At 45.3% G+C, this 21,795-nt stretch overlaps 2 protein-coding genes and 1 long non-coding RNA gene across 13 annotated transcripts in view; 2 read left to right on the top strand and 1 right to left on the bottom strand.

Annotated features, from left to right (window-relative positions):
* Positions 1-11,019, top strand: part of CIDEC (cell death inducing DFFA like effector c) — a 25,558-nt gene extending 14,539 nt beyond the window's left edge. Inside the window, exons 1-6 of one of the 5 annotated variants that reach the window (XM_014557043.2) lie at positions 1,647-1,727; positions 2,825-2,902; positions 3,791-3,944; positions 7,002-7,160; positions 7,247-7,434; positions 10,820-11,019. In XM_014557043.2, coding sequence (XP_014412529.1) covers positions 2,850-2,902; positions 3,791-3,944; positions 7,002-7,160; positions 7,247-7,434; positions 10,820-10,982 — 717 coding nt within the window. In that variant the 5' untranslated portion in view covers positions 1,647-1,727; positions 2,825-2,849 and the 3' untranslated portion in view covers positions 10,983-11,019. The other 4 variants (XM_014557046.2, XM_006173338.3, XM_032458938.1 and 1 more) reach the window with 4 other exon arrangements.
* On the bottom strand, positions 8,060-21,795 carry LOC106729266. Of its 6 annotated transcripts, none has more exons than XR_004312274.1 (7): positions 21,446-21,795; positions 20,202-20,315; positions 19,502-19,547; positions 16,829-17,218; positions 15,669-15,797; positions 15,172-15,302; positions 8,060-8,692 (listed from the first exon to the last, which is right to left on the bottom strand). It is a non-coding gene; the product is annotated as an uncharacterized LOC106729266 (long non-coding RNA). The 6 variants fall into 6 exon arrangements; XR_004312271.1 differs by having other exon boundaries at positions 15,167-15,302; positions 15,704-15,797; XR_001365650.2 differs by having other exon boundaries at positions 15,704-15,797.
* On the top strand, positions 14,704-20,253 carry RPUSD3 (RNA pseudouridine synthase D3). Of its 2 annotated transcripts, XM_006173339.3 has the most exons (9): positions 14,704-14,863; positions 15,181-15,320; positions 16,000-16,044; positions 16,184-16,283; positions 16,973-17,080; positions 17,161-17,245; positions 17,456-17,579; positions 18,870-19,009; positions 19,775-20,253. In XM_006173339.3, exons 1-9 carry the CDS (start codon positions 14,739-14,741, stop codon positions 19,964-19,966), a joined length of 1,059 nt encoding a protein of 352 aa, XP_006173401.1. In that variant the 5' UTR covers positions 14,704-14,738; the 3' UTR covers positions 19,967-20,253. The 2 variants fall into 2 exon arrangements, with proteins under 2 accessions (XP_006173401.1, XP_032314827.1); XM_032458936.1 differs by lacking the exon at positions 16,000-16,044 and having other exon boundaries at positions 19,775-20,207.

Below are 21,795 nucleotides of genomic sequence, written 5' to 3'. Positions count from 1 at the left end.
GTGCAACCTCCAAATAGATTTGGAGCAATTACCAAAATAGGCTGTGGTTACGTTAATAGATCAGAACATTTTTTGTCTCCCCTAAAAGAAATCCAGGGGAAAGGAAGGTATAGCTCAGTGGGAGAGCACATGTGTAGCATGCATGAAGTCCTGGTTCAATCCCCAGTTCCTCCATTAAAACAAGTAAAAATATAAACCTAATTACCTCCCGCTCAAAACAAAAACAAAACAAACAAAAATAAATATTAAAAAAAAAAAAAGAAATCCATACTAGCAGTCCCCATTCCCCTTCCACTCCCCAGCCCCAGCTCTAAACCACTAACTAAGCTTTTGTCTTTGCCTGTTCTGGACATTTCATAAAGTGGAATCATACAGATATGTGTGTGATCTTTTGGGACTGGCTTCTTTCCCTTTGCATAATGTTTTCAAAGTTCATCCATGTACTGTAGGAGAAAATAGCCTTTTTACTGACAAATAATATTTCATTTATGGATAAACTACATTTTTTATCCATTCATCAACTGATGAACATTTGGGTTATTTCTGCATTTTGTCTATTATGAATAACACCCTGAATATTCATGTATAAGTTTTTTTTTAATTGAAGTATAATCAGTTTACAACGTTGTGTCAATTTCTGGCGTACAGCATAATGTTTCAATCATCCATATACATACATAAATTCATTTTCATATTCTTTTTCATTATAGGTTACTACAGATATTGAATAGAGTTCCCTGTGCTACACAGCAGAAACATGTTGTTTATCTATTTTATATATAGTGGCTAATATCTGCAAATCTTGAACTCCCAGTTTATCCCTTCCCACCCTCTTTCCCCCCTAGTAACCATAAATTTGTTTTCTATGTCTGTGAGTCTGTTTCTGTTTTGTAAATAGGTTCATTTGTGTCTTTTTTTGTGTATAGGTTTTTGTGTGGACATAGATTTTCATTTCCCTTGGAGAGAGATATATAACTCCAGGTATTATAGTACATATACATATAATTGCTGGGTCACAGATTGCACACTCTTAACCATTACATATTTCAGCTAGTCTTGGTCTCTGCTATTATTAAATAATTATATTATCAACATCACCAATATTTGCTTCTACCTATTTTCTCTGTTGCAAACCCCCTTACTTTTGTTTTTGTTTTTGTTTTGTTTTGTTTTGGGGGGAGGTAATTAGGTTTATTTACTCATCTTGATGGAGATACTAGGGATTAAACCCAGGACCTCATGCATGTTAGGCAAGCTGTCTACCACTGAGCTACACCCTCCCCAACAAAGCCCTTTACTTATATTATTATGAATCCTACCTCAGTCCTTTAACACAGGAATCATTATCCTGTTGCACAAGTGAGAGAAACTGGGGCTCAAGGACATTAAGGGAACTTGTCCACACTCAAACAGCTAACATGGGTAGAACTGGGACCACAATCCACAAAATCCTGTTTCCTGTGCCCTCTGTGCCCAATACCACGTCCTGGGCATACCCTGCCCCAAAGCTTTCAAAACATGCCTCCTCCCCTCCTTTCTGGCTTTTTCTGGAAGTTAGGCTGCTTAGAAATCCCAAGGGTGAGAGCTGGACACTCACTGCCCACACTCTTTTCCAGCTGGGGCTGAAGGCAGGGGAGGGGCTGCCTTGGGAGCTGGAAATAAAATGGACAGAGGGCTGGGCTGAGCAGGGCAGAAGTGGAAGGAGGTTAGGAGGCTGTGAGGGGGAGGTAAGGAGTTTTTTATTCTGGGCCAGGTTTTGTGTGTAGGGGGGATTTTTCGCTTGTTTGTTTTGTTTTGTTTTTCCTGGCTCCTGGAGAACAGGTGAGGTGGCACTTTTTCAAGTTGTGCTATCAGGAGTGAGGAGTGAGGCTGAAGACAGGCTGGCCCGGGGAGTCCACTGCACGGTCAGAAGGGAAGATTGGGGAGGGGGCTGTGTTCCATGCGTTCCCTGAACCCCCTGCTCTGCGTTGCGGCTGGGAAAGGGAGAACATCTCAGAGCGAGGCCCAGGGAAAGGGCGGGTGGGGGGCTAGGGCAGAAACGGACACCGAGGCACACTTGGCAAGCAAGCAGGAAGAGCAGGATGAAGGGGGAATGCTGTGAGCGGTCTGAGAAGGCTTTCGGAGCAGCGGAAAGCAGTGAAACTCGGGCTTTCTGCTCGGAGAGAAGGAGCAGCGGGCAGCCCAGGAGTATCGATTAGAGCTGCGCCGTCCAGGAGGGTTGCCAGCCGCCCTGTGCCACCGCGGCTGTGTAAGTTTAAATTAGTTAACACTAAATAAAATAGAAAATCCAGCTCCTCCGCTGTACTAACCACACTTCAAGTGCTCAGTAACCACATGGGGCTAGCAGCTTTGGTATTCAAGAGAACAGACAAAGATGATTCCATCGTGGTACAAAGTCCCTTTGGTCAGTGGGAAGCCTCAGGAGGGGTTCCGATTGCTCAAGGACCCGCTGGAGAGAGCAGGCTTATGGGAGGGAAGGTCCCCTGCAGTGTGAGGTGGTGTGACTCGCCTTCTGCCAGCGTAAAGTGGACTCTGCCCCTAAGAACAGGAACTAGCCAGGCAGGGCCTCTTCAGTCCTGACTTGGGGTCCCTGCTCGGTGTGACCAGAGCCAGGGCCAGAGAAACATGGAGTGAGTAGTGCCGCGGAGGGAGGAGCGGCTGCTGAAGGGGCTGAGCTGGGTCACAGTGGAGAAGGGCTGGGGGATATCTGAGAGGGGAGACCAAAGTGGAGGCTTGCTGGATGGGGGTGGGGTTGCACTGTGTCAAAAGATGAGATGGAAGCCTCCGGTTCCAACCTACTGAGCTGTTTCTCCTTCCTTCCCAGGCCCAACACTGTCCAGCTGACGAGGATGGAATACGCCATGAAGTCCCTCAGCCTCCTCTACCCTAAGTCCCTCTCCAGGTGAGAGGGGCCAAGGATGGAAGGGATGGGGATCCACCGTGAGCTGTAGGACAAGCCTTCTCAAATGTCAGTGGGCACGTAAGTCACCTGGGCATCTTGTTAAAATGCAGATGCTGATTCAGGAGGTCTGGAGTGGGACCTGAGCTGCTGCCCTTCCCACAAGCCCCCGGGGGGTTGTTAATGCCGCTGCCACTCCCTCACCCCATATCACACACTGAGTCGAAAGAGGTAGACACTGCTGGGTGCTTTCATTCTTCCTCTCACTTAAACCTCACAACTTCAGGAAGTGGGGATTATTACATCAAATTAACAGATGGAGAAACTGAGGCACAGGGTGGGCACTCTCAATCACCTAGCAAATGGGCAGAGGAGCCAGGATCGAACTTGAGTCTGCCTGACTCCAAAACCTAGGTCCCCTCCACTCCTTTAGTTCAACATCGTGTATCTCAGAATTCCAAACTGTCTTCTTTGACCTCAGCTTTGCCACTTCCTTTCCCCTTATGAGTGAGAAGAATGAGGCCAAGGGAGGAAGGTGCAATCTGGGCAAATGTGGGATGGTCTTCCTTCACCTTGCTGCTTCCCATGGCCTGAGAAGCAGCTGTATCAATATGACGTGGGAGCTCATTAGACATGGAACCCCAGACCGCACCCAGACCTACTGAATCAGAAGCTACATTTTAACAAGATGCCCCGGGGACTGGTATGTGTCCACGAAGGTTTACTATCTAGCAGGCGTTTGAGGAATACTATCTAGAGCAGGCTTGGTGGGTGGGGCGGGGAGGAATATGATGAGTCAGCCTAGAGGGCTCGGGGATTGAGTTACCCTGCTGTGGGCTGAGGGCTGGGAGGCAGCACATAGCTCATTCTGATGCTCCAAACCGCCCCCAGATGTGTGGCCGTGAGCACCTCGGTGGTGACCCAGCAGCTGGTGCCGAAGCCCAGCCCCGAGGCCCGCAGGGCCCGACCCTACAGAGTAAGCAGTGCTGACCGGAGTGAGCGGAAGGGCATCGTGGCTCACAGTCTCGAGGACCTCCTCCTCAAGGTAGGGACAGACCTGCCTCCAACAGCCCAACACGGGGAACCTGGCTGAGCCCTGGCCCTGACAGCTGCCTCTGGCCTCCAGGTCATGAGCTGGGAGTTCAGCAGGGATTGATTTCACGGCTCAGATGGTGAAAAGGTTTCCTTTCTAGTGGCAGCTCCAATGGGCTGTATTTCTATAAATGGGCAATGAACAATCTTAACCTGAAATTAAGAAAAAAATTCCACTGAAAATAGCACCAATAAGAATAAAATTCTTAAAAATAAATTTAACACAAGTGTAAGACATACTTTGAATATCAACATCATGGAAAGAAGTTAAACTGAACACCTCAAGAAGCAGGGAGGGTACAGCTCAGTGGTAGTGTGTGTGTTTAGCATGCACAAGGTCCTGGGTTTAATCCCCAGTACCTCCATTAAATGAATGAATGAATGAATAAATAAATAAATGAATGAATGAATAAATAAATCTAATTACCACCCCCCAAAAAAAGAAAAAAAAGAAGACCTAAATAATGGAAATACAAGTGTGCTCAGAGATTAAAAGCCTTAATATTGTTAAGATGACAATATTTCCCCATTTGATCTACAGATCCAATGCAAGCCCCACCAAAATCTCAGCTACTTTTTTCATAGATTTTGACAAGCTGATGCTAGAATTTATATAGATATACAGTGGACCTAGAATAGCCAAAACAATCATGAAAAAAAGGCAAAGGTTGAGGACTCACCCTTCCTGATTTTAAAACTGACTATGAATCTACAGCAATCAAGACTCTGACATAAGGACAGACACACTGTGTTTGTTAGGGCTGTCATAACAAAGTACCACAGGTTTGGCAGCTTAAACAACAGAAATGTATTTTCTCTCAAATCTGGAGGAGACAAGAAGTCTAAGGTCAAGGTGCTGTCAGGGTTGGTTTCTTCTGAGGCCTCTTTCCTTGACAGTAGACGGCCATCTCCATGTTCACATGGTCCTCCCTCTGTGTATGTCTGCTGGTCCTAATCTTTCCTTCTTGTAAGGACACCTTTCCTTCTTATAAATCACATTGAATTAGGGCCCACTCTAATGCTCTCATTTTAACTTAGTTACTTATTTAAAGACACTGTCTCTAAATACAGTCACATTCTGAGGTATTGGGATTAGGACTTCAAAGTATGAATTTTGGGGGATATCATTCAGCCCATCATACCAACAAATCAACTAAACAGAACTGAGAGTCCACATAGACATAGAAAACAAACTTATGATTACTGGGAGGGGAAGGGGATAGGAAGGGATAAACTAGGAGTTTGAGATTTGCAGATACTAACTACTGTATATAAAATGGATACACAAGTTTCTACTGTAGAGCACAGGGAACTATATTCAATATCTTGTAGTAACCTGGAATGAAAAGGATATGAAAACAAATATATGTATGTATATGTAAGACTGAGTTATTATGCTGTACACCAGAAATTGACACATTGTAAACTGACTAGTTCAATAAAAAAAGGACATAAAAAATAAATAAATAAAGTTACTTAAAAAAAAGAATTGAGAGTCCAGAAATAAACCCATGTATCTATGGTCAATTGATTTTTGACCAGATGCCAAGACTATTCAATGGAGAAAGAATAATCTTTTCAACAAATGGTGCTGAGACAATGGGATATCCAAATGCAAAAGAATGAAGTTGGATCCTTCCCTCATACTATGTATAAAATTAATTCAAAATGTATCAAAAACCTAAAACTATAAAGCCCTTAGAAGAAAACATAAGTGTTCATAACCTTGGTTTCTTAGCTATGGCACCAAAGCACAAATAACCAAAGGAGGAAAAAAAAACTAGACTTTATCAACATTAAAAACTTCTGTGCATCAAAGGTCACTAACAAAAAAGGAAAAGATAACCCACAGAATGGGATAAAATATTTGCAAGTCACATATCTGATAAGGGTCTAGTATCAATAATATATAAAGAACCCTCATAACTCAATAAAAAGAAAAAACCAAATGAAAATGGGCAAAGAATTTGAGTAGATGCTTCTCCAGAGAATGTACAAATGGCTAACAACACATGAAAAGATACTCAGCATCATTTATCATTAGGGAAATGCAAATCAAAAACATTTTATCCTGCTAGAATGGCTAAAGTGAAAGACAATAACAAGTGTTCATAAGGAAGTGGACAAGTTGCTGGTGGGACTATAAAATCATGCAACTGCTTTGGAAGACAGTTTGGTAGTTCCTTAAAGTTAAATGTAGAGTTATTATATGACTCAGCAATTCCACTCCTAGGTATATACCAGGAAAATGGAAAAGATGTGTCACACAAAAATTTGTACATGAATGTACATAACAGTATAATTCATTATATTCAAAAAACAGAAAGAATTCATATATCCATCAGTTGAAAAATGGATTAAAAATGTGGTATGTCTACATAGTGGAATATTAGTCAGCCATAAAAAGTAAACAATCATGCTGCAACTTAGATGAACCTTGAAAACATGTTAAGTGAAAGAAGCCAGTCTAAAAAGACCACATTAAAAAAAATTAAAAGACCACATAATGTGTGATTCCATTTATATGAAATGTCCAGAATAGGCAAACCCATAGAAATAGGAGAGGAGAGGTTGCCAAGGGCTGGGCAATGAGGAGTGACTGCTAACGGGTCCTGGGTTTCTCTTTGGGTTGAAAATGTTTTGAAATTAGATAGTAGTGGGAGTTGCACAACTTTGTGAATATACTAAAGAAATACTGGATTGTATACTTTAAAAGAGTAAATTTCATAGCATGTGAATTATATCATAATAAATTACATATGTGACTCCCATTATATTTTTATCGGACAGCACTATTCTAGAACATTAACCATGAAGCCAGATACCAAGAGATACCATAATATAGGGTCTTTGGATGGTGATCCCAAGGCAAGAGCCCTGGGTTCCAGTCCCATCCTGGAAACCGCACCCCACTCATTCTTTCCCTGGCAGCTAAGGTGATGTGGGGCTTCCCCATGTCAGCTCCATGGTTACATGTGATGGCAGAAGCATCACTTACCTTATTCTCCAGGTCCAGGATACCATGATGCTGGCAGACAAGCCTTTCTTCCTGGTGTTGGAGAAAGACGGCACAACTGTAGAGACAGAAGAGTATTTCCAATCCCTGGCAGATGACACCATGTTCATGGTCCTCCATAAGGGGCAGAAATGGCAGCCCCCGTCAGAGCAGGTGATGTTCCACCTGTGGGGGAGAATACTGGGAGCCTGGGGGAAGGCCTTGAGGGATGCCAACCACACATGCTTGTCCTGATGCAGGGCACTAGGTACCAACCTCCCCTCTCCCGTAAGCCTGCCAGGAAAATCGATGTGGCCCGCATAACCTTCGACCTGTACAAGGTGAACCCACAGGACTTCATTGGTTGCCTGAACGTGAAGGCGACTTTCTACGGCACATACTCCCTTTCCTACGATCTGCACTGCTGCAGGGCCAAGCGCATCATGAAGTGAGTGCATCAGGATTAGGTGTGGACAGGGTGGGTACACGGCAACGGGAGAGGCCCTATCTTTTCACAGGGACCTCAGCCCCTCCAGGGCCTGGGACTGGTGTTCATTCTGACAAGGCATGACAGCATTTGTCTAGAACCTTACGGCTGAATTTGTGTTTTAGTTTATGGAAGTGTGTGCCAAAGGGGTACATGTGCTCCTGCTGGTGGAACCTGGATCTATTTAGCTTTACTCATTACTTTCCACTAGAACAACAATTTTTTTCACCTAAAATAGTAAGTTTTCCTAAATAGTCTTCTAACCAACCTTTAAAAAAATGAACATGTGTCAAAGAGCTTATTGAACTTAATTAATGAGAGAACCAGTAGAAGTTACAATCAGTTCAAAATCCCACCCTCACAAATGAACTTATTTACAAAACAGACTCACAGACACACAGAGCAAGAGGGGAAAGGAGGAAACTGAAGGGATAAATTGGGAGTTCGGGATTTACAGATACTAACTACCATATATAAAATAGAAAAATAGCAAGGTCCTACTGTGTTGCACAGGAACTATATTCAATACCTTATAATAGCCTACAGTGAAAAAAGAATATGAAAAGGATACAGATTTAGATATAGATATGTAGATATAGATATATGAAGTATAACTGAATCATTATGCTGTACACCAAAAATTAACACAACATTGTAAACTGACTATACTTCAATGAAAGAAAATAAAAACCAAAAAAAAAAGCCTCACCTACATATAGATCCATCAAGAATCCTGAGATACACAACACTGTAAATCAACTATACTTCAATTTTAAAAAAAGGAATGCCGAGATAAACTTACAAATACAAAATTGGATTTTTCCATGAGGGTGGGAGGGTTGAAATGATTGTCCTTCCATAGAACAGAATTAGTTTGCATATCTATGGACAATAGTCATTTGTATTGTCTAATGAACTTTAAAAAAAAACTTTTTATTTTACTTTTGAGCATCACAGGAAGCATGGGAATATGCTAAATCATCAGACAAGTATTATTATGGTAGTGTTTCCAAACCCAGCTGCTCCAATGGGGTCTAGACAATTCTTACCTCATCAGGTGGATGTAGACACTGAAGCAGAGGCATCCAACTAGTCCAAAGCCGCAAAGCTGGGGAGTAGCAGAGCACGGCCTCTTGCCAGCTTCTTCTGACAGATTCTACTCCTCCCCGATTGCTTCATTTATTATTTACTGAGTGCTCACTGTGTGCCTGGTCCTATGCTGTAAATTAAAGATACAGAGATAAATAAGATGTCAGAACAAGAATTTCTCTTGCCTCCAGTACCTTGATGAATGCTGGCACACAGTAGTAATTCAAATAATTGTGGAAGAATGTATATGATCCTTGTTCTCAGGGGGCTTCTGAGATGTCCTACTCTGGGTCCCCAGAGTTCTGCCAGAATGTACGTGGCTAGGGCATACCAGACCACCTCGGCTTTCTGAGTTTATTCTCTGTGTACCCAATCTGCAAATGAGCGACCTGAGGCTGAGTGGTTCTGTTTGCCACAGACGACACTCGATGCAGACTTGAACCTCGTTCTATGGCTAGATGTTTCATTTTCCTCCTCTACCATATCCTGCCCCGGCTTGATCTGGGCTTGCTCCCAGCAGTCTGCAGATTTCAAAATCTACAGCAAGAAGTTTCAGCCTTTAAACTCAGTCCATTTAGGGGAAGTGGGACTCTCAGATCTAAACAAAGTAGACATATTAGTATCAAGAAAAAAAATAGCAAACTGGAATCAGTGGGATGACTTAGTGGTGAAGGCAAGTTTTTTTTTTTTCTTTAGTTGTAGTAAAATATACGTGACATAAAATTTACCATTTAACCACTTTTTTTTTAAGTGACATCAAGTACATTCACAGTGTTGTGCAATGGTCATTTGTACATCCATTTCCAGAACTTTTTCATCATCCCAAACTGAAACTCTGTACCCATTAAATGCAACCTCTCCACACCCCCTCCCCCCAGCCCTGCTAACCTCTGTTCTACTTTTTGTCTCTGTTAATTTTCCTGCTCTAGGTAGCTCATACAACACTTGCCCTCTAGTGTCTGGCTTATATCACTTAGATAATGTTTTCAAGTTTCATCCATATTGTAGCACGTGTCAGAATGTCATTCCCACTTAAGTCTGGACAGCTGGTTTGAAGTCTCAGTCTAATTTGAGAAACAGCTATACTTCTCAAGGATAGCCTTTACATTTTTAAATTATTTTCATGTAGAGATGTTTATAATCTTCTAATTGTTTTTCTGCCCCACTTCACCTCAGTCACAAGTTTATTTATTGAATGAAGGTTAATGGAAGACAAGTTTTAACATCAGCCGGGAAGGATTTATTTTCCTTTTGTTTTCTTCTCCCTGGTCCCCCCTAGGACTAGATACCCTCACCCATTTCTTTTAAACAGATTTGGGTAAGAATTCGGTTAAACAGACAAGCATTCAACCAGCTATTCTTGACCCCATATTTCCCTGCTCTTCTACACATCAGGCCCTGGGTTAAGTGATTGACGTTATTTCAGCCTCCCTAACCCCCCGTGCGACCACAGTGGCATGATCTCATTTTACAGATGAGTAAGCTGAGGCTCAGAACTATAGCAGTTTGCCAAGGTTCACCCAGCTTATGAGACTGGATCAAAACTCAGCCCTGTCTGATTCAAGTTCCGTTCTCAGTGCACTGCGACACTGGAGAGCTTCACGACCAGCACTCTGAAAATTAGCTAGACTGCAAACGCCTCGGAAGGGCCTCGGAGTCCAGCACAGAGGTGGTGAAAGGCAGGGTCATGTGATGTCAATCAATCAGGCCAGTCCAAAGTAGGATGAGAAAAATAAAAGGACTTATTATTTTTTTTAAACACTATTTTTTTAATGTTTTTTTTCCTTTGTCAGGGAGGTAATTAGGTCTATTTATTTTTTTAAAAATTTTTAACATTTTTTATTGATTTATAATCATTTTACAATGTTGTGTCAAATTCCAGTGTTCAGCATAATTTTTCAGTCATACATGGACATATACACAGGTCTATTTTTAATGGAGGTACTGGAGATTGAACCTAGGACCTCGTGCATGCTAAGCACTCACTCTACCACTGAGGCATCCCCTCCTGACAAGAGGCCTTATTAAATGAGCTTGAATTTTGCATGAGAATAGGGAGGTTGTGGACATCTGAATTAAAGTACCACTGCGAGTTCCCTCATAGAGCATTTGCTGAAGGAAGGCAGCGTCTGGTCCATTTGCACATCACTCTGTAATTTATAAAAGTATGAAGACAGCACGTGGGAGCAGCCCTTTAGGGGACACAGGAAGCGGTTTTCTTCGTGGTTTGACCCTAGTGCCTTCTCATTCCACCCAGGGAAGCTCTTCGCTGGGTCCTCTTCAGCATGCAGGCCACAGGCCACATGCTGCTTGGCACCTCCTGTTACCTTCGGCAGCTCCTGGACGCCACAGAGGGAGGGCAGCCCCCCAGGGACAACAGCCTGTCCCTCATCCCGAACCGTCTGAAGATACTGCAGTGAAAGCCCAGCCAAGGACTAGACTGGGCACCAGCAGGCTACGGCATGAAGTCTGCCCCTCAGCAACCTGTCTGCACGCGCTGTTCTTTCATTCCACCGCATGCCTCCTGGCCTCCCGTCCCAAATGCTCCCGAGTCAATTGTCAAGCCTACGAATGTGTGACATCAGAGTTCGCAATAAATGATTTAGGTTGATACATCTTCTTTGCTTCTGTTCTTTACAAGGTGAGGGTGGGGTTCCATCTGGAAGGCTGGAAAGGTCTAAGGGAAGACAGACTTTATTGTCAACCATTCTCCATCATGCAGGATTATAGGAAACAGCATTTCTTCTACCAAAAAAAAAAAAAATTGCAGTTGATTCTGAAACTAACGTCTGCTTAATCTAAGACTTGAGCAGACCATGTAACCAATACAGTGAATGACAATTTCCAAAATAAACTTGCCTACCAGAAGGGCTCTGATTGGGAGGGTGGGATGAAGGCAGTCTTCTAGTTTCTCAGCGTCACATTTTATTACAAGCTTTTCAGTGTTTAGGCGGTCAAGCTATACTGCAGTTTTCCATCAGTGCTTCCCTAGCCTGTCAAACAGCTTTTCTTTCGTGTTCAGAACTCCCAATCCAAGGATTTCAAAACGAGCTGTTAGGTAGCCACAAAGTGTTAGTTTCTCATCAGTGTGAGCTGGCATTTTTCAACAACAGACAAAGCCAAAAGACAAGCATGAAAAGGCAAAGTTTGTAGGTGACTGTGCTTTAGTCGGTGACTCTCAGATTAAAAAATATGTCATTTCTAACTAGAAAGCCTAGTTGGGTTTATTAAATACTAAGACAAAGGCCTATGTTACCAAAGCTAGAGTCTAGAGGGTTATTTCTGACAGCTGACCCATCCACTGTAGCCATGAGTGGGAGGAACTGTCAGAGCCAGCAAAGAACATTTCTATTCTGGGCTTTCCTGCTCACGCAGTTACATGAGGGCTGGCTCAGTGCTGTCCTGGTCCACAGGGTGGGCCTTCTGGCATGAAGACATGATGTTTGCGTCAGCAAAGAAGCTATTCCCATTCAACCTTGGCTGAAGCTATGGCCTACTTCTCCTGTGAAGTTAGTTATAAACTGAGTTGAGCTGGAGGGTGGCCGAAGCTTGGAATTTGTTTCAACTTGCCCTCCTTCTGACATTCTGAGTTTCACACGTGGGTCTTGAAGGAGTGATGGCTGTCTCTTGGCACTGAGCCCTCCCAGCCCAGGGAAAATGAGGTTCTTCCTTTTTTTCTAGAAGGTTCATGGAGTCACATCAGCTGTGGGCAGTGAACAGGAGAGGGCAGTCTTTGATGAAGCTGGAATGTGTGGAAAATTCCAAAGAGCAAGGGAACTCAAGCCACAGCAGGGCCAGTCTAAGTGGAGGAATGACTAACCTAGGGCCAAGCATGGCCAGTGGAGGAACAGTCTGCTGTAGGCAAGGTAAGCTGTGTCCTGCCTTAGTCTTGCCAGCTTTGCTCAAGCTGCAAATTATGAACGCATAGGAGACCTTTCAGAAGAGGAGTTCTAAAATATTGTGGGGCCTTGCAACAAAGCTCAGTAACGTTCAAGTGCAAAACAAGATATAATAACTTGTATTTTTGCCATATTTCTGCTGACTTGTCTGAATTTTGCACTATATAAAAATTGATCATTTAAATCTTTGAATTAAAAAAATTAAGTCTCTTGAGGTATAATTTACATACAATAAATCTACCCTTCTAAGGTATACAGTTCAATAAGTTTCGGCAAACTTATGCAGTTATGTAACCACTATTTCCAGCACACCATAAAGTTCCCTTACGCCCCTTTCTTTTTTTTTAATTGAAGTACAGTCAATTACAATGTGTCAATTTTTGGTGTATAGCACAATGTCCCAGTCATGCATATCCATACATATATTTGTTTTCATATTTTTTTCCATTAAAGGTTATTACAAGATATTGAATATAGTTCCTTGTGCTATACAAAAGAAACTTTTTAAAAATCTATTTTTATGCATAGTGGCTAACATTTTCAAATCTCAAACTCCTAAATTTATCCCTTCCCACTCCCTTTCCCCCGGTAACCATAAGACTGTTTACTATGTCTGCTAGTCTGTTTCTGTTTTGTAGATGAGCTTATTAGTGTCTTCTTTTTTCCTTTTTTTAGGTTCCACATATGAGTGATATATGGATTTTTCTTTCTCTTTCTGGCTTACTTCACTTAGAATGACAATCTCCAGGTTCATCCCTGTCCTTATGCCCCTTTCTAGTCAATCCTCGTCCCTTGGCAACCACTGATTTTTTTTTCCCCCAATACAGTTTGCCCTTTCTAAAATGTCATGTAAATAGAATCACACAGTCTTTTACAGCATTTATTTCCACTTATTTTTATTATTTAAAAAGATTTTTGTGCTGTACACTAGAAATTGACACATTGTAACTGACTACTTCAATAAAAAAAATTAGCAAACTGAATTAAGAAAAGTTACTAAACTTTTTTTTTATGAACGGTACAGTTTTATATAGGGCTTAGATTTTTAAACTAGGAGTATGCGTGTGTGCGAAGAAGAAATATATCAATAAGGTAAAAAAAATTTAAGCAGTCCCAAAGAGTAAAAATAATTAGTTGTTATTCACATTTTCACTTCTGATTCCTTCTCTGGAAGCAACCATCATTTCTGAGTGTCCTTTCAGAAATGCAGATGTATATAAATACAATAAATACATATAAATCACTTGCACACACATATGCATATTCTAGTCACACTGCCCTTCACTTTGTTTTTTTGATTTAATATATTCTGGAGATTGATTCACATCAGCACTTGTAGACGGACAGGTTGTTGAATTCACGGCGGCATATGTATGTGCTACAATTGACTTAGCCACTCCTCTGCAATGAATGTTGGTTTTTCTGCAGTCTTTCACTACAGCAAACAATGAACTGAAAGTTATCACTTTCTTAGTAAACAAACGAAATAATACACAGGTTGCATATGAGCTTTCTATAGCTGTAATTTCAGGATAGAACCCATTTTGTTCTTTGCCTTTTTTGTACTTAACGTCTTATTTCTCCTCTTGCTGTCTCCCTCTGCCGCCCCTCCTCCCCTCACCGTTTCCTCCAGGTGAATTTCTATTAATTCTTCACAGCACGTCGATCACAACCCATGCTGGGGAGCTTTCTCTGATTTCACCGGGCTCCTAGTTCTCTCTCAGTACTTCCACAGCGTTAGCAAGGTGGGTTGTGCTGCCGTGATCTTAACGGTGAACTTCTTGTGAGTAGGGCAAGTCTTGTTAATGTGTCTCCAGCTCACAGACGCCAAGGACCAGCATAGAGTTAGCATTCAAACACTGCTGTTGTATCAGATTTATATCCTCTATAGATCTAATCAAAGAAAAATTTACGTTTCGGGTTTTGAGATTTGTTTTGGTTTTGCTTTTGTTTTTCTCCAACTTGCCTTACAAAATTGTGCACAACGGTGGTATTTTGAAATCAGAAGGTTCCTAAGAATTGCAATGGTAATCGAAAGCCTTGACTTTTTGTCCTGGTTATGTCCTAAGACAGGTCCTCTGATCCTAAGTACATGACTCCTTGACTCTGTCCCTTAGGTTCTCCAAAGCGCGACGTGAATTTACGCGTTTCCTTCCCGGGCGAAAGCAAAGCTCCGCCTTCTCACCACTCTAAGCATTGCTCTTCCGATTGACAGTCAATCTGGCCAATCGGCGCCCTATGGGCGAGCGGGGGCGGGACGGCTGCCCTCCTGGACACATGCGCACTACCCTCGCACCGGAGATGGGTGGCTGCCGTGTTTTGGGCCAAGTCTTGGGTGGCTGGCGGCGAGGTCCCCGGGTCCACGTAGCGCCCGAGACTGCAGGCTTTGGCACCAAGGCCCGGTGATTACCTACCTCTCCCTTCAAATAGGAGGGAGACTGGGCCGGGAGAGGGTGCATGCGGAATCTGGAGTTAGGAAGACAGGGGTTCTAATCCAGCTCTGCTGTGTGACCCTAAACTAGTCAGTTGGCCTCTCTTAGCCCCAACTCTCTCCTCTGTGCAATGGGGCCAGTCGAACCTGAGTCTTCGGGAAGCTCAACCAGGGCTTTCCGAAGCATCTGTAGGAGGCTGCGGGATTTGGGAAGAGATGTGTGGAGTTAAGAATGGGCGGCACGTCGGGAAGCAGTGACTCCCCTGTTACTTACCCTACCTTTTCCAGGCATCAGCTGCAACCTCGAGGCTCCAGCAAATGGTTCCGACCCGTGGGGAACCAGCCTTTCCCGGGGCTGCTGCGGCCAGAGAGCCTCAGTCGGGAGGAGCTGGTTGACGTACTGAAGGTAGCTGTAGTGGACCAAAAAGGTGAGAGGTGGGAGGGACAGCTGCAGAGACCCAGAAGGGGCGCGGTCTTCACCTGACCCTCCTGGGGACTTGGCTGGGCTCCCTCCTAAAGCCTTTGGGGTCAAATCCTGGGAGCTGGGACCAGGCACATAATCTCTCTGTGCCTCTGCATCATGGGGAACGGGGTGTGGGATGGGAGAGTTGGGGAGAGATGAACTTTGCATATAGTAGGCACTCTATAATGGGAATTGCCCCCAATAAAGTGATTATTGAGGCTTTGGAGTCATATCTAGGCTCTGTAGTCAGTTTGTAATCCCATTTCAGTGGGAGAAAATGATTAACCAGGAAATAAATGATCAAGGTACTTACTAGTGATGAGGGCTATGATTAAAACAGGGTGTTACCATGGTGAGGAACTGCAGGAGGGGAGCAGACAGTAGATTGAGGAGTCAGGCCTCTTTGTGATGGTGACACTTGAAGAGCCAGCCATGTGAAAACCTAGGGGAGAGGAAACAGCAAGTGCAAGGGCCCTGAGGTGGCAGGCAGCAAGTTTAAAAAGAGACAGTAAGTTCAGTTCAGGGTGTGGTTGATAACTCATGTCTGAGAGGTATAGTGGGACCACATGATAATATGAAATGAGAAAGTCCTTTGTAAAGTACTGCTTTTGCTGTTGCTGATATTTATGTAATACATGTTTCAGGACCTCTGGTGACGTTGAACAAGCCACAGGGTCTGCCAGTGACAGGTATGCGGAAGGGAAGGAGACACAGTCAATGGGGTTTTGATGTCTCTAAGGAAGGAAGTAGTGAAGAGACGGGATAGTGGGATACAGTTGCCTCTGGGAGCAACTTGTCCTTTTTCTTCTTCTTTTTTTTCTTCCCCAGGAAAACCAGGAGAGCTGACGTTGCTCTCAGTGCTACCGGAGCTGAGCCAGTCCCTGGGGCTCGGGGAGAAGGAGCTCCAGGTTGTCCGAGCATCGGGGAAGTAAGTGGTAGGGGTGATAAGAAGGCAGGAGGATGCCTACCTATCTGGGATGGGGGCATAGCTGCTTGGGAATAAACAGACATTTTCCATGGTTTGGTGTGGGATCACAGAGGTGGGATACAAGGAAAAGGAGGAAGTGGACAGATCTGGGTTCAAATCCTTCTGCACAAACTGTAATCTTAGGTAAAGCATGAACCCTCACTGAGCCTCAGTTTCCTTAATCATAAAATGGAACTAATAATACGTATGCTCAGTGTGTGGTCACGTCTCCAACCCCATACTCCTGGCAGGCACTGCTGATTGATCCATGATGTTCTTTCCTCTAACTGCCATCAGTTAGAGATGGTGCTTGAAATGACATGTCTTTGCAGTTCTGTGAACTCATGGGCTCGTTTGTGGGGATATAATAGAGTGCCTAGCACGTGGGAGACACTCAGCAACTGGTGGTAATTGTTATTTGGCCCTGAACTCCCTGGGGGCCAGGGCAAAAATGAGAAACACATTTAAGCTAGGCAATCTTATTATCAGACACGGGGAAGACTTACTTGTTTCTCAGGAAGACGTCTGGGTTATAGTCCTGGTGTTACTGCCTTAAGCAGAGCAGTGTTTCTTCCGGGGGGGGGGGGCGGCTCCTTTTTTTGTGGGTGAACCCAAGTGATTTAAACTTGTGATTTGTCTCCCTCCTCCAGGGAGACCTCTGGACTCGTACTCCTCTCCAGTTGTCCCCAGACAGCAAGCCGCCTCCAGAAGTTCTTCACCCACTCACAGAGAGCTGGGAGACCCACAGCCACCTACTGGTGAGAGGAGTTGGGAGGTTCCAGGGCAGTGGGGAGGTTCCAGCAAGCCACTCGGCGACCTCCTCCTGCCTCTTTCTCAGTGCCGTCACTGATGGGATCCCCGCTACTTCTGAGGGGAAGATCCGAGCAGCTCTGAAACTGGAACACATGGATGGGGTCAATCTTGTGAGTCAGGGTCTGGGTGGGAAGAGGAGACATATTACCCCTACTGAGGAGTCAAGGGTATAGAACTTGGGGTGGCTGGCCCTCCAGTTCCCTGGAGTGACCACTGCCTATTCTGTGGCCCTGTCCTGAGTCTGTTGGGAGCAGGGAGGATCTGGGGGTAGCTCCCAGGTGTGTGTGAAGCGTGTTCATTCTTGGGGGCTGACCCTACAGGTAGTTCCAGTGAAGTCCCCATCCCGAAAGGACATCCTGGAAGGTGTCAAGAAAACCATCAGCCACTTCCGTGTAGTGGCCACAAGCTCTGGCTGTGCCCTGGTCCAGCTGCAGCCACTGACAGGTGGGTCTGGGGCCCCAGCCAGACTTGACAGCTGTATTTGGCTGGGGGAGGCAGAGGGTGGGAGGAAGGTGGTGGTTTCGGCGGCAGCCTGGGGAACACCTGATGGACCGTAAGGGTGTGTGTGACCAGCTCCAGCCAAGGAGGCCACACTTCTGCTGTCCGCCTGACGGTCACCCCGTTGCAGTTAAATATTTTCCTCTTAGTTATTGATCTCAGGATCCTCTTTTTGCCTTTGGTGTTCTGTAGGTTGATTATGCTGAATCTAAGTGTGTGGGTTTAGTTTTATCTGTCTTGCTTGGGATTCATGACGCCTCCCGAATCTGTAGCTGACTGTGCTCCATCAGTCCTGGAATGTTCTCTCTTCAAATGTTGTGCCTCTCGCATTCCCTGGTCTCTCCTTTTGAATGTCTGACAGGTCTGACCCTGACCTTCTCCGTCTACTCACTATCTCTTTTCACCTTTTTTTTTTTTTTAATCTCTGCTGTATTTGGGATAATCTTCTTTCTTTTGGTGTAGGGTGGTCCTTGATTTTTTTTTTTTTTTAAGTTTTTTAATGGAGGTGCTGAGGACTGAACCCAGCACCTCACACATGCTAAGCATGCGCCCGCCCCTGAGCTGTACTGGCTGATTACCCTCCCCGCTGGATTCTGGGTAATCTTTAGATCTGTCTTCCAGGTGAGTAGGTTTCTCTTCAGTTGGATCTAATCCACCAGGTTAACCTACCCATTGGCTGTATTTTCACATACGTGAAGTATTTCATACCATGTAAGTTTCCCCAAACCAGTTCAAGTTGGTGTAAGCCAAAAAAGGGAATTTATTGGCTCACATAACTTAAAAGTTCAGGTCTGGCTGTATCCGGAGGCTCAGAGGACGTCACCAGGAAGCTTTTTCTGCATCTCTTCTTGTCTCTCGCGTGCTGGCTTCTTCCTCCCACAGGCTCTGCCCCATGGAGGCTGGGGCGGCAGACACGCAGCAGCTCCATGCTCACACCCCACCAGTGTCGCACCCTGGCAGAAGCGTTCCTCATTCCGGGTAGCATCACGATAAATTCAGGGCTGCGTCTCTTCATGAATGAACCCCGCAGGGCCGGTGGATTGACAGCCCTGCCTGTCCAGAGTTGGTCATGCATCCCGCTCCAGAGGCAGGGGCGGCAGCGTCCGCCTCACTCACATGTTGTTTAACATGATCTGAGAATGGGGTGGCACTTCCCCAGAAGAAAGGGGAGGGACAATACTGGGTGGGACAGACAGAGTCACTGCCTGCCATCTGTCCATCTCTCCTGTCCTCCAGTGTTTCCCAGCCAGCTGCCGGTGCACATGGTACTAGAGCTCTGCCCTGTGCTTGGGGACCACACATACTCTGCCCGCGTGGGCACTGTCCTGGGCCAGCGCTTTCTGCTGCCAGCCGAGAGCACCAAGCCCCGAAGACAGGTACTCAAGCGCCGCTGCCTGCTGCCTTATGGGAGTGGGGTGGGCAAGGGGATGCACAGCATCTCTAGACACTAGCCATGCAGCTTGGGCGTCCAAGGCTATGTGTAGCTCTGTCATGCTGTGTGGCCTTGAGCAAGTGACACTCCCTCTCTTAAGTTGCATCTGCCCATCTGTTCAATAAGGAAGTTGTACTGGCTGATTTCTAAAGGCCCTTCTAAGTCTGCCATTCTTTTTGGTACAAGGGCTAAGAGAGGTTGTGTATTTGGGTAACTCTAGCTGTTCTAACAGAATAACCCCAAGTTCCATGGTCTTATTAACACAATAATTTCCTTCCATGTAAGTCCAGTCACTGGGGGTGGGGTAGGGATGGGCTTTGCTCCAAGCAGTCACGTGGGGACGCAGGTTGTTGCTGTCCAGACAGCAGATGAGGAGAGACAGGGCAGGCTCATGTGGGAGGTTTCCTCAGGCCAGGTCTGGGAGTGCCATACCTACCTGCACTTCCGTTCCGTTGCAAGCTCAGTCACATGGCCTCACCAACCTGTGAGAGGGGCAGGGGGATGGAGTTTAGCCAAATGCTCAGGAGGCGGATTTGGTGAACCCCGAGCCAGTCCCTGCCATAATGAGTGTGTGTGTGGGTGTGTGTGGACAGAGGCGATGAAGAACATGGATGTGGACAGAGGGAGGAAGTACTTGCCTCCCTTGCAGTTTGCTCTGAGATGCTGGCAACTCACCTGGCTGAATGCTGACATGTCTCTCCCGTCCCAGGTCCTGGATGAAGCCCTCCTCAGACGCCTCCGCCTGACCCCCTCCCAGGCTGCCCAGCTGCCCCTGCACCTCCACCTGCATCGTCTCCACCTCCCGGGCACCAGGCCCCAGGATGCACCCATCGAGCTTCTGGCACCTCTGCCCTCTTACTTCTCCAGGACCCTGCAGTGCCTGGGGCTCCACTACCAATAGCCCCCCTTCTCTTCTTGCTGTTCCCACTGGAAGGCAGTGGGGGGCGGTGGGAGGATGGGCTGTGGTCAGGCCTGAGGAGAAGTGAGGTCAGTGCCCAACACGCAGTAAGGCCATGGTGAGATCCTGGGCTCTGGCATTGGACAAACCTAAGATCGCATCCTGGCCAGGTCACCTGCTGTGTGGTGTTGGGCACATGACTTTACCTCTCTGGACTTGAGATAATAAAAGTACCTACCTCATAGTATCGTTTTGAGGATTTGCTGAGAAAGTAAATGTTTATCATGGACCGTGCTTTCTGCTGAGTTCAATATGTGGTTGTTAAAGTTGGCTGTTTCTGTCCCAATGCTGGCTAAGAGAAAATGTTAGATTTTAAAATTGTAACAAAATGTACCATCTTAACCATTTTTATGTGTACAGGTCAGTGGCATTAAGTACATTCACACTGTCATGCAACCATCACCACCATCCATCTCCAGAACTCTTTTCATCTTGCAGAACTGAGACTGTCCCCATTAAACACTAACTCCCCACTCCCCCTCCACCCCCAGCTCCTAGAGGCTACCATTCTCCTTTGTCCCTATGGATTTGACCACTCTCAGGACCTCATGTAAGTGAAGATGTTAAATCTGGGGCTGACACTCCCCACCCCCTGCAAAAAAAGATGACACTCACGTAACCATCACTCAGTACACAAAGCAGAAGCATCCTTCTCCTCTCTTAACAAACAGCAGTTCTCAACCCTGGCCCTACATTAGAACCCCCTCCCTTGCCCATTCAGGAAGCTAAAGAAAAAACTCCCCACGCCCCCACCCCAAAGATGCTGGTTTAACAGTCTAGATGGAGACTCTGGCATCAAATCTTTTTTAAAAGCTCTGGAAGGGGTCCTATTGTTCAATCTTGGGTGGAAACCACTGCCCTGACTTGAGAGGATTCTTTCCTCGCTTGCTTTTTAAAGTTTTACCACATACACGAATCCCTAAACGGTGTGTTTCACTTTGCCTGTTTCCGAGGTTTCCGCGGAATGGCGTTGTGCTGCGTATTTTATGATTTGTTCTCCCTGCACTGTGAGGCGTGTCTGTTGTGCAGCTGGAGTTGGAACTCCAGAGTTTGCATGTACCGCGGTTTTTCCCTTCGACTGTTAGTAGACACTGAGGCTGTCAGTTGTTACCACAGTGCAGCTGTGAGCCTGTGTGTATGCGTTTCCTGGCTTAGCTGTGCGAGAATGTCCAGGTCAGAGGAGCTGTATCTTCCTTTGACTAGTGTGTTAGTTTCCCAGGGCTAATCTAACAAACTACCACAACCTGAGTGGCTTAAAGCAATAAAAATGGATTCTCTCCTACTCTGGAGGCTGGAAGTCAGAAATCAAGGTGCTGACAGGGCTGTGGACTTCCTGAAGGCTCTAAGCGAGAATCCTGCCTTGCCTCTTCCAGCTTCTGGTGGCTCCAAGCATCTCTTGGCTTGTGGCTGCATCACACTTACCTCTGCCTCTATCTGCACATGGCCTCCTCATTTGTGTCTTCTATTCTCTTAGAAGGACACTTGTTCTGGGTCTTAGGGCCCATCCAGATAATCCAGGATGATTGCATCTCAAAACCTTCAACTTACTTACATCTGCAAAGACCCCTTTTCTAAATAAAGTCACAGTCGCAGGTTCCAAGAAGACATTTCTTTCTAGAGGGCCAGGAGTGGGAGGTACCAAACCATTCAACCCATTACAACTTAGAAATACCAAAGTTCTTCAGACGGCTGTGGCTGGTTGGCTATTTCCTTTTTAGGTGACCTTGGCCCCTTGCTGAGGAAGGGACAGACCCACTTCTTTTGGGGAAGAG

This window comes from Camelus ferus, chromosome 17 (genome assembly GCF_009834535.1).
Source record: "Camelus ferus isolate YT-003-E chromosome 17, BCGSAC_Cfer_1.0, whole genome shotgun sequence".
NCBI classification, from domain to species: domain Eukaryota; kingdom Metazoa; phylum Chordata; class Mammalia; order Artiodactyla; family Camelidae; genus Camelus; species Camelus ferus.
The sequence above is the reverse complement of the archived record's forward strand: the minus strand, read 5'-3'. Positions and strand labels throughout refer to the sequence as shown.

Excerpts from the sequence above, each read along its gene's own strand:
- RPUSD3 (XM_006173339.3), top strand. The coding sequence starts at position 14,739 with ATGCGCACTACCCTCGCACCGGAGATGGGTGGCTGCCGTGTTTTGGGC. Across the intron at positions 17,246-17,455 it reads ACATGGATGGGGTCAATCTT|GTAGTTCCAGTGAAGTCCCC; the intron begins GTGAGTCAGGGT and ends CTGACCCTACAG. Across the intron at positions 17,580-18,869 it reads CCAGCTGCAGCCACTGACAG|TGTTTCCCAGCCAGCTGCCG; the intron begins GTGGGTCTGGGG and ends CCTGTCCTCCAG.